Consider the following 13,484-nt stretch of genomic DNA (forward strand, 5'->3'; position numbering starts at 1 on the left):
GGGGGGGGGGGGGCGCACACCGATAAAAGACATTCCGTTTAGCACTTGGAAACCCCATGTGAGTATTGCATAGCTCGTAAAACGTTACACACCAGATGTGAACGGTAAAATATTAAATATCATTTAAATGCTTCGCGTTCAATTAAACGTACGAAAACTATTACATTCAGGACGATCGTCATTTTTTCGATGGTCGTATCAACTGTCCGATAAGCATTATTTTTTTTTTTGTTGGGCTCGCGTTATTTTAAATATCTAACTTTCCATCCGTATCGACCGTGCACGAATATGTATAATATTGTGTGTTGTTATGGGGCTAAATAATGTTACAACCCAATCTCATATGTATGTGCGGTATTTGCGATCAAATAATGCATTCAACTGCGATGATTTTTTTCAATATTCTTTGAACTTCCCGCTGCCCCGTCAGAATGCTTCAGTACATTATACTCCGTTAAAATGGAGCTTTTTAATTCGATCGTTCCCGCGTTCCAGAGTGATTTACCTGCGCATTTCACACGTCCATAACTGAAACTTAATAAAGATACACTGTGCACAACGAAATATAAATATATTATAGTCTAGTGGTGGGAAAAATCGCTCTACTTCATACATTTGCGTCTCTACTTAAATATTTAAATGAAGTCCTTATGACTGAAATGTTGATACAAAAAATAAGGAAATATAATAAATATAAAAAAACAAACTACTACATTTTTTTTGCGCATATATTCTATATTCGTATATATTTTCAAAAACCTCGAACGACACAGAAAGTGATTGAAAAACTGCGTTATAAGACGAATAAAATAATAATTCCTCTGTACTATCGCAATAGATGTTTTTGAACTCGTTTGAAAGAATTCAGATTTCATGGATTTAATATGATCCCCATGCGTATATAAAACTAATATGTGTCAGATAATTATTAACCTCTAGCTTTTCAAAACCTTATGTACAACAAGACAAATAAAAATCCGAAATTGTATAGATATTTCACCGTCAGTGAGGAAACCCTCACTCTCTTTAATACATACAGTATATTAATATCCTAAAGTCATTCTATAACTTGTTGGTATTTCAATTTCAGCACAGTTGTTTCTAAAACAAAAATATATTCAGATTTTTCATACAGACCAAAAATTATCTTATTTATTGGCGTCATCCTACACGAAATTATCAAAGAAAATTCCGTTTGGCATCATAACAGGAAGGATATCCTGTGAAACGTTGTTGTTTTCCAATCTACTCACTAATTCTTTACCTTTCTAAATAATAGCTGGGAGGCTGATTTTTTTCTGATATTTTCAATGAGTTTGTAGAAATTCTATCTGATATAATCGAATAGGGAACGTGCAAAACGTATTTTATACACTTACCGATTACATTCAATACATTTGTCGACTTTCAACTTGTACCGCCCATCGAATTTAAAAGTTTCACGACTGAATTACTACAGCTAGCACGTTTGACGATTTTAAAGCGATCGTGAATTTTTTTTCGTATTTTCAATTAGAATTTATGCAAAATACTGTTATTTTCAGAAGAAACTTGATTGTAATTTTTAATTCACGACTTATTATTATTACTAAGATTATTTTTATTAACAAGGGGATAATACATTTCGGCCTTACATAAATTACAGGTATATTTTCTGCAGCATAACTGTTGTTTAACCAAAACATATTACACGAAATCGCTTAAATCCAACACACCCCTGGCCCTATGTGTGGAGTCTATTATAATGTGCCGCAATACTATTGAATATAATATATTGGCGGTATTACTGCCATACGCGTAGACGCGACTAGGCAAGAAGCGGATTACCCTCTGTGAACACCAACGTAAATTCCTTTCTCCAAATTTTATCTACGAGTAATACAAACATATTCATAACAATCTCTACAGTGCTACAAAGTGTGATATTCTCAATGTTTATGTACTTAAATTTATATTGACATGTATATGTCTTATAACTGAGATCATTTAATAAATGTGAGCGACATCCGAGAGCGTGACCATGACGCTAAAATAATATACGTTAACCAATATTTCCTGTCCGATGATATCGGCAGGCGGAAATTATTATTTGTGAATTTAGCTGATAATTTCTCATTATATTAATAACTTACTGTTGTGGTGAATTGTTTGGTAGTCATAATAAATATATATGTCCAATGTACGAGGCGTGGCTATTAAATAAAGAAATTTTCTTTGTAAAATATTTTTATTAATATAATTCAGCGGTTTAAAATTTTTCCCCTTCTATATACTCCTCTCCACGTTTGACATATTTTTCCATTTGTTGAAACAGTGTTGAAAATCCATTTATTGCAATATCTTTAAAACCTCCGTCGCTTTTATTTTTATAGCATCAACTGACTCGAAATGTGTGCCCTTTAACACAGTTTTTAGTTTTGGAAAGATCTAAAAATCGTATGGAATGAGATCTGGTGAATATTGTGGGGGGTAGGTGTTGAAGCACTATAGTTCCATTTTTTGCTAGAAAATACTAAACAGATAAGGTCACAGTGAGCTGGAAATTTTAAATTAATTTGTTCAATTTTTAAGCCCCGCATGATTTCAACATTCAGTACGTTAGATATGTAGATAAACGACGTTACGATAAACGATGTTAGATAAACGACGCTCACGCGTAGGCTACGAAACGAAAACTGACCAAATTGGTATTGTTCGATGCAGTGATATTTATGAATTATGAATATACTACCATTATTCTCTTATTTATACACAACTTATCATTAACTTATCCATTAAAAAATTAATTAATTGATAGTCTCGTTATTTAATAGCCACACCTTGTATCTGCATACAGTGAAGATACTCTTTCATATTTTTTGATTTTGATTTTGGCAGCTAATTTTAAATTATTTAAATTATTTTACCATTAAATTTCGATCAGCCATATTTATACGAACGTACTTGTATCGCGTCCAAGACGTTAATCGTAGATTTAACCGTCGCAGAACCGTTGATGATGTCACTGGTATACGCGATTATATACGCATCACGTTCTTTTGTCAACTTTTCTTCTATCATATATAGGTAATTACTAGTGTAATTACTATGGAAATTTCCAATGTTAGCCGTTCCTCTCTCAGGTGCGCTTGGAACCAAGTCCTCTACCATCTTCGTAAAGTGCTGCGAGGTTAGTTCTAAAGTGGACGGTATTAATTTATTTCATTCGGTTTCGTACTTCCGTCCCCAATTCAAAGTATCGCAGAAAAAATAAATTGTGAATATAAGTAATTATGTATAATTTATCTTACATTTATAATTTCTCGCCTAATTTAAATATTTTGCTGGATAAAATTATCAATATTAACTGTTTTGGATATTAAGGTAATTGCTTAGTCATAGTTATGTATGTATTAACAAAATATTTTATTTTTACAACATTCCCTATGTTGTCAGTTAACGCATTGACGATATTATTTATTAATATTAGGAACTAACGTTATTACCTAATTTACATAATTGACGGTAACATAAATATATATATTATTATATATACAAACAGTTTATAACGATAATGAAGAGGGCCAATAAAATCGTGACGTATTATCTGATAAAATATGTCTTACCAAAATACATTTATTTTTTTTTACATACCCATTACTTTATTGATTCTTATTGTGATAACATGATGTCTGTAGTATACTTTTCGTATCCGTTTCTACTTTACATACTTCGTAACATAGATTTTGAAATCTGTACGAAGCGAAAAATGTTTATTGGGTTCACAGCGGTGATTTATTTTTTTTTCACTTTGAAGAAGCTTTGCCAATAGTTTTATTTCCACCTATATAATTTAATTTTAAATTTCATTTATTCTATTCACGAAACAATCCGTTTCTCGGTTTCTCGAATTTCCCATTATATCATAAAAATGCTAAACTACTGAAAGCAGAAAACACACCGAATTTTACTATTGATTTTAATACAAGTACAATATAACTGACATAAAACATATTAAGAATATATAGCTTAACATAAAAATGATAAATATATTTACTTTCTAACATATCGTTTTAAAATCAAAATTTACTATTTAATACGAAAATAATTTTGTTTTTATGTAAATATTCATAAAATAATAGTTAAGTACCTATTATTAAACATAACACTGAGAGTGTGTTTTGAACCTGAAAATATTTTTATTTTTTTTTTTTAAATCGAAACAGGTCTTCAATTTAACACACTAATAATACTACAGTCAAGAACTTTTATTTTTATATCTTGTATTTCCTTATTCTACTTTTTGTTCAGATGCACGACCACTAGGACCATCCCATCAAACACCTATCTCTCCAGCTATATTAATCGGATGATTAAACCTTCCAATCTGATCCTCCATCTAAGTACTTACATTTATTTTTATCAGATCTCATCATATCATCAAGGCCTTTCCAATATAAAAAGTAACTTATTTTTCCTTGTATTTTTTCATTATGATTATTATTATTATTATTATTATTATTATAATTATTATTTATAGTACTATTTATATTATTATTTATTATTATTTATATATATTCAATAGTTTTTATTACATTTAAATTGAAATCGAATAAATTATTGAAATAACATCTACCAAAGCGACAGTGATGTTGAATGTTATATAAAACTATAGTTATTTTTAAAAATTAAAAGAGTTGTATAAAATATATAGATGGGATTTTATTTGGTTCCATTTGCAATAAAAAACCTATATATATTTATGTATTATGTGCACATTTAATTTAAAAAGAATACATCAAAATCAGAAAGTACATCTTGTTTGCAGAAACCTATGCATGCACAATAAAAAAAATAATATAGCTATATATATTTAACATCTAGTAGTTATTTTAACTAAAATCAATGAGTTGATGATATTATTATAATAAAAATAATAAAATATGCAAATTAATTCAATTTTTTACCGATAAAAATATAGTTTATTTCTATATACAAGAAAATCAATGTAGCATAAAATAAAAATTTAACTTTATTTTTATTATATTATAAATCAAAAGGAGTATAATATTATGACAGTTACTTTTAAAATCGATGATTTTTTTTATCAAGTTTTTTTCCTTTAAATCATAGATTGAGTACGTATAATAGGAATTGAAAAATAATTATTAATTCAAACCATACCCTCTCCCGACTAGAAAAAATGTGGTTTAACACATTTTAACAAGTATATATTATGATTTATTTTATAAACTAATTTAAAATAATTTTAATACTATTCTTTAAGTTTAACATAACTCTGGACAGTGTTCAGATATAATATTTTCGGATTGGGTTGGGGTTAGATAATTTGTTTATAAAACATATTTATAGCGAACATGTTTTAGCGGCATTTACTAGTTGGGTCCCGCCGACCCTTATTTAGTCTGGTTAGGTCCTAATGTTTTTTCAGGTAGTACAATAGTTGAGTCCCATTCTTTTTCAGGTAGGTACACTATTTGGGTCCCACGATTTTACAAATACTACTCTAGTTGGGTACATATAAAAAAAAATTTGCTTCTCATTTTTACAGACTTAGGACTGTCAATTACCAATAAATTAGAACGGGCGTACACCGTTTGGGCGAATAAAAAAAATATTGATATGGATATTAATAATATTATTATTTATAAGTAGGAAATAATCTACAGTCAAAAAATTAAAATAATAAAATAAAATTACAGATAATATAATTATTATTAGTTTTTTATAGCAATCTATTTACCTGATATTTTAAAGCTAAACATTATACAAATTATCGTTATAGTAACTATAATAACGTATGTGTATCAAGAATAATAACATTTATATATATTATTTAAGTCTAAATAATAAGTCTATTATTATTATACATCGTTATTAAGGATTTATTAAATTTATTATTTATATGATTATAGGGAATAACGAATAACGAATAACTGAATAATGAATAAAATATAGTAAATAAAAATCTCCGAATAATGAATAACGAATAATAATACAAATTAAAATAATGAATAAAAATAAAAATCAATAATAAAATTAAGAATAAATCAATGAAGAATAATTTTTTATTCAAATAATCAATCGAATAATATTTTATTCGACTAATGCCCAATTCTGTCTGGGACCCAACTTGGATACGCCCATTTCAATATTATTCAGACTCGTGTTTTCGGTACTTGAGCCAGATAGGTCGCAGTAGGCTTTTGTACAAAAATTGGCTGTTGGAAATGGCCATTTGAGATTCATGAAGAGATTTATATATATTTATAAATAACGTCTGGTTTCATCCGATTTACAATGAAAATATAATCAGTCGCATTGGATTCTGTACCGCAGAGATTGGGACAAGCTGCGAATGAGTAACGATAACCGTGCTTCGAATGTTTTCAAAGTTTCATTACGACGAAAATTGTTTTCGAATTAAACGCGATGACAGACGAGTATTCTCAACCACATACGGTCACCGCCCGAGTGGTTCGTCAAAGTGTCGGAACGAGGTCAACTTTTTATTTGATTTCGCTCAAGCTCTGCTGGTGTATGCGAATCAAAAATCCAAACATGTCTTCGGGTGTGGTTCTTTCATTTCGTTATATTATTTTATTCCTCGTTAAAGTCGCTAATAAAAATAGAGTTATCACACATTTCACCTCCCCAAAGGTTAAAGATGAAAATCGGTGATTTTCTCTTTGCCGTTGATACTTTATTCCGTACACGTATAGCTCATAGCGTCAGTGAAAACGACGAAACACAACTGCAGGTGTTTGGTTTCTACGTGTGAAATGCGTTACAATTAAATTACGCGCGAGAAATCACGGACTCCACGTCCCTAACCCGGGCACTCTAAATGTTTTGTACAAACAGCATTCCCGTGTAATTGACGGTATTTTTAAAAGGCGAAAAAAAACGGAACGGAAACGAAAAACTACAACATGGTAAAAAAAATATTAAAAAAATAAATAAAAAAGAATAAAAAATATATTTACGTCGAAACACACATTTATCGTGGTACATCGCACGCTACCGATATTATTACCGTGGCGGGGGATGGGTTACAATTAAAGATTCCCCGTACGTGTGTGTACACGATGACTGCGATGGGTTCAATAAGGATTAGCACATCGAACACGTTGTGTAAACCGCTGTTTGCGAACGGGAAATACGATAAATTACGTACACGTATACATACAGACAGACAATCGTATATGTGTGTACACGTGTTCAATGCCGTTGGTTTGTTGCACGAAAAACTATAGGTAGTTTCAATGTTGCACACGGTGTTCGTAATAAACACCGTGACTAACGTAAACGCTTACATATCATGTAAATTATTCCACTTGACGACGGTGTGTGTGTGCAAAAATTGTGCAGTATAACAGTAAACAATCTTTTACGGGTATTTCAGGTGTGGGAGTATGGTGAAAACCGTTTATTACAAACACCGGAGCTCCGAGTCTTGAACCCGCAAGTATTATTTTAAACTTGTATGGTTTTATTAGATTTTTTTTTTAATTTGATTATTATTAATTTGAGTATTAGGTAAATATGATACCGAATGAAGTAATAATTATATATAAATCATTAATAAACAAATTATATATTTATTATAAATATACTGGTTTCCCCTATTAACCTGAGTGCAATAACAATGAGTAAGATAAATACGGTAGTAAGACATTCTAAACAAAATCTTACAATTGAGGTTACAGTTAACAGTTACAGAAAAAAAGAAAAAAAATGTAGATTGAAACAATCATCAAATGAAAGATCGTTGTGACGACTGACATAATTTGTCTAAAAGGGTCATATTATGTTGGAGCTAGGGATGAGAAAGATATTTTGAAAACGAGATGTACGTGAAGGGCTTTTTACATATGTATAATTAGGATACCAATGATAGACGATAAATTTAGTTAGTTTTTAAGCAGCGAATATATTTTACATTCAATATTTTCTTTGTTCAACGACAATAGGCGAGTCAAGTATAGGTAAAGCATTAAATAATAGTTAAAATAAATTATAATACAAAATAATGTGAATAGATTGAGTAAAACAGTCACTTAATAGTATTAACACTTTTAGTTAGTTGATTATTAATTTATTTTTTTTTAAAAAACTTTTATTGAGTGTTGAGAAATGTATGATACAATTTCCGTTTTGATTGTCTTGGAGTGTTTTCGAAAACAAAAGAGAAGAAAGAGAAGCAAAATTTCTGGCAAATGATTTTAAAAACTAGAAGAAAAAAAATCCCTGTATGATTTTTATGCATATCAAAACATCAGATATTTTTAATATTATGTATAATATTATCATAATGCAAAAACTTTTTATTTTTCTCTTTGTCGTATTAAAGTCTAGATTTAATGGTAAAATATAAATTAAAACAACTTTGAGTATTTATTTATTATAAAATCATTATTGGATTTTATGGTTTTTTTAATTCTTTTTTTTTTTTAAATACATTGGACATAATGATTATCAACTGTTACAAAATCTATTTTTATTTGGTTTTTTGGACGTTATTAGAAACGATATCCACTCTAGGTTTTCTCCTCGTATTTGAAAACCAAAATAACAACAAATTTTCGTTCGAACATGCGCTCGCGCGAGTGTAAATATAATATTTACCAACAGTTTTATCGCAGCACATCGGCAGAATCGTAATTGCATGTGTATATACGTGGCCGCGTCTTCACGTCTTTACGTTGTAATAATTTAATTTGTTCGATAAACTATTTGTACAGCGCTATATATTTATACCATTGCACATCGCGTATTGTTTGGGGCTGTTTGCGATGGTTTTTATTAATATTTTTATTTTTTTCACAAACTCAAAAACGCCGTGTGATTTCAGCTTCTTTCGTCCGGAACATTAAACTATTGAATGTGCGCATCGCTAACCACACGGTGTTGGGCACCAGCACAAAGCTAGAATGCACATACGACCTGCAAGGAGAGACCCTGTACTCGGTAAAATGGTACAAAGACGGCGACGAGTTCTTCAGGTATTTGCCCAAAAGTGTACCGAAAATACAAGTCTTCGAAAAACAGGGCATTTATATCGACGTAAGTACATCACCTATGTATGTGTTGAAGTTATTATACTTAAGTGGTATCGCCGCACGCATGTGTGTATATAAATATATTTTGCGTTGATTGCGGAAAAAAGTCCCATCAAATCGATTTCCATTTCAAAAACTGTTTATAATATGACATTTGATTATTAAGGAAACGATTATTATAAATTTTGTTGGTTATTCGAAAAAAACACCCCTAACCGTTTGGTGAACCGTTGCCGAAAAGCATTAGTAACAGTTTTTGAAAAACTTTTATGGACTGTATATGTAAGGATTATTTGCATTTACGCTTGAATCTCGATAAATAAAGGGAGAAAAAATAAAACGAGGAATATCCGATACGAAAACAAATTTATTGGATAATTCAAGTGAATATTGAGGCGTTGGTGAAAATGTCAAATTAAAATACACATTAGTTTCGTGTGTACGAGTATAAATACTATAAGTGGTAAAAAACTAATGATGAATTTTATTTCTGCTGTAGGTACGATTATTGATTTAGTATATTAAATATACATATATATATATATATTACTCCGGCAGAAGTAACAATATTTATTATTCTTGGCTATGAATTCGTGTGCGCCCCGAGTACAGATAAAATTCCAAAATATATTACACGGTTGAAGTACGAATATATTGCTCCCATTTCCAAAGGAATGGAACACGTGTGTATAGAGGCAGGGGAAGTAATGGTTTGCGTGTATGCGGTAAAACGACAAATTACTTAGGGTTGGCGTTCGAGTAATGAAATATTCAATGGAAATATTCTTATATCACCTAACGTTTAGGGTCCAAAGTAAATGTAAATATCATATCATTGGGTCTACGGCTCTGAAATGACTCAAACAAAATTACCTGGATCGAATAGCGTATAATATATAACGTCTGCATGTCTCTCGTTTATAATATACATGTGCTCTTAATGAGAAAAAATACTCTTCTAAGCTATTCGGTACTTTTGCTCGAGCGCATAGAAGATTCCAATTCGTAGAGAATAATGAACGTTTTTCGGCGTAGATGACATCTTAGTTTCATATTGATTTCGAAGAATTTCGAGCAAATCAATTTCGTCAAAACCGTGAACTTTATATTATACTGTACAGTGTATTGAGATTTCACGTTTAATTTTTCTCGACACTATTAACTTTTTTTCCATAGTTGAAGTGCTTTATTTTTGAAACACGAATTCGGCTTTCAAAATCTTGTTGAAAATTATCGTGGAAATTACCAGACAGAAGATTATGGTCATCAATCTTTCGTTGTACAACACATTTGTGGTGGAACGTATAAAAACAGAAAGAGATCAATTTCTGAAGAACACTGTCTGTTACCAAATGTCGAGTAGGAAAATAACATATTTAATTCCATCCTGCACTCGATCTTTATTCCCGTTACGACCCTGATTAATAATATAACAATTTGTATATTTTAATGGATAAATATTGATATTTTTACAGTTGGAATTATTTTTAAAATATTTTTAATGGAATGATTTCACATATTCTGCAGTAAAGATAATTCTATAACCATTTATTGTTATATCGTATTGTTATTATTTCTTACTGCGGGTGAAATTTTACATTTACTAAATCTTTTTACATTAATTCAACACTCGCACAGAAAACTGAAATCGAAAAATAAACTTAAATGTGAAATAGTAGCATGTAATAATCACTTGTCACAAGCCTCATACGTATGCACTACTGGTGGCCTATGGGTAAAAGAACTAGGAGAAGGTTATGTGTCCTTGTTATATAGGGACGTATGACAGGATGGACCTTGAACTGGTCCTTTGGGAGTTTGACCCATTGAATTTTTCAATAGGTTATTGTTGGATTAGGCCTTTATTATTTGAAATGTCTTGTCTATGCGCGTATTGAAAGAACCCTTATTTATTGGTTTTAACATGTTAGTAGTACACATCTTTACAATTTATTTTTAATATAATATATAATCGAATGATGTAAATCATTACAATATATTGAAAGAATAGGTGTCATCAATAAAGAAAAATTGTGGTTTTGTTTAATGTGTTTGGAACTGAAACAGATAAATAATTATTATTTTGTAATGACATTCCATTTTTTTAGCATTAAATTCAGAAGTTAATATAAATTCTGTTAAGAGTAATACTGCATTTCTATTTTTAGTTATATGTAGTTCAAAAAAATATTTTAATGTTTTTGAAATAACTTTTTATTTTTTGGTATATTTTGCCTTTTGCTTTTACGTTTTCAGAACACGAGTTAACGTTTTCCGTCGAACGTCTAATATGTATACATATAAAAGTATACCTTTGACACTGATAATTTGATGAAATTAATTATTTTTAAAGCCATTTAATGTATTCGTTCATGAATATTGATGCCAATTTTAAATGAATACGAATATTATTAATTTACATATTAAAAATACTAAACGGATCATCGACGTATTATTATGATTCGTTATTAATACATTTCCAAATACTCATACACCGCATAAACTGAAATATTTTAATCGATGTAGTCTATATACAATATTCATCAACCAAATTTATTTTTGTTTCTCAACATTAACAAATTAAGGTAATTGCAAACTCTAATTATAAACAATGAATTAATTATATTGTTTGTATCTGTGCAATTCCTAAAAAATTGTTAAAATTTTTCGTAAGAAAAAAGTTTTTATTGGTCTTAATTCATGTTAATAGTTTTGACTCCCAAGAACACGTTGTTTATAAAAAAATATCCTAATTAAAAACATGGTGCCATAAATATGTTAAATACTATTGGTTTACCATGGGAATTTTTGTTTTCTATAAAATATATTTTCAATTTATTTCTTAATGAAACGAAAGAAACTTAAAAGGTGAATAATGTCCCAAATGTCATATATATTCTCGTAAGATGACTGTTGCCCAAAAACGTATACCACTGTATTCATAGCAACATCTAATAAATACAAAAATATCATGAGATTTCTGTAAAAGAACTATTAGCTATTTATTTTTGATATTTTTCATTTCAACTCGTGAAACGTAAATACATCAAAATGGTTAAAATAAAATATGTATATATTATAATAATATATCAATTGATACACATGTCATATTTATTTTAGATATAGGTAACTTACTAATTATGGTAGTATTTTACAAAAACATTTATATTTTCATACTAAAAATAATTATTTGGTCTATAGGTCCTTCAAAACTTTATTGTATCATATACATTATTGCGGTTGATGTGTTCTAAAATCGATCGATATTATATTTTGAATTAATTTCCGGAGTACAAAATAAATAGATTTTTCCGCCTTTGAATGATATATTTATTTGCTCGTGAAACCTCACGAATTGAATTTACATCTAAATTTAGTTTTTTAATTTTAAATCAAAACCTTACATAAATTTACTTACGAATCACATGGATGTCCATTATACAAAATAAATTAATTCTTGTCTTTAGTGCACAGTGGAATCATCTCCATTCGGGCGTTTTTTTCGTATCATGTGGAGTCCAGATTTGCTCCAACTAGTACCAGAATAGTCGTACCACGCATATAATGTTTAAAATATTATTAAATTGAATTTTGATTGTTTTCTATCAATAAGTTTGACATTATTCTAAACCACAAAACACTACACCGTTTGATTAATAAATTGTACCATAACAATTAAAAACATACGTGTTCTGTATGATATTATCTGTGCGTTTCGGATAAATACATTTCAAAAATAAGGAGCGATTAAAATGTTTAGTTCTACTTAAAACATGCGCAAGTACTTTGCAAGTACTTATGTCGGTTCGTTGTTTACTGTGACGGCGCTCCGTGTAGGCAAATCAGCATCACGCGTGTTTATAATCGTTTTGAAATGTTTTTTTTTCTTTTCTCGCTTGCAGATCGATAAATCGAACTCGAACGAAGTAGTGCTCAAATCATTGGAACTGTCGAGCAGCGGTACTTACAGGTGTGAAGTGTCAGCCGAGGCTCCATCATTCCAAACCGTCTTCCAGGACAGAGATATGATCACAGTCGGTACGTCTAGTCACATGCAATTAAAATCTAAAAATATAAAATGTTATACGACGATATATAATCGTCCCGTCGCGACGCAGTGTTGAGCTCACTGGTACAAAAATGAAAAATAATTACTCTAATATATGTAACGCAGTCGAATCGGCCAAATATTTAATAGCATACTAACAATTCATCAGTGCTTAAAAATATGCAAACGATTAACTGGTAAAAAATATTTTTATTTTCATTTTACTTTACTTTTGAATCGGATGGCCAATTGTTAATCGTAAGGTATAACCAAATAATTAGATCGGATAAAAATCTTTTACACACGATTCGTTGTGTACAATATACTACTGCCTTCGTCTTGATGCTCGCCTTTTCTTATAATTTTTTTTTTTT

At 29.8% G+C, this 13,484-nt stretch overlaps 1 protein-coding gene across 4 annotated transcripts in view; it reads left to right on the forward strand.

Moving 5' to 3' along the window:
• The window catches only part of LOC112685965, a 157,684-nt gene that overhangs the window by 110,707 nt on the left and 33,493 nt on the right, over positions 1-13,484 (forward strand). For all 4 annotated transcript variants that reach the window (XM_025558039.1, XM_025558040.1, XM_025558037.1 and 1 more), the window contains exons 3-4: positions 8,855-9,066; positions 12,965-13,100. In XM_025558039.1, the coding sequence (XP_025413824.1) occupies positions 8,855-9,066; positions 12,965-13,100 (348 nt within the window). The remainder of the gene's footprint in view (positions 1-8,854; positions 9,067-12,964; positions 13,101-13,484) is intronic.

This window comes from Sipha flava, unplaced genomic scaffold, assembly GCF_003268045.1.
Source record: "Sipha flava isolate LNK unplaced genomic scaffold, YSA_version1 299_pilon_pilon, whole genome shotgun sequence".
Taxonomy (NCBI): domain Eukaryota; kingdom Metazoa; phylum Arthropoda; class Insecta; order Hemiptera; family Aphididae; genus Sipha; species Sipha flava.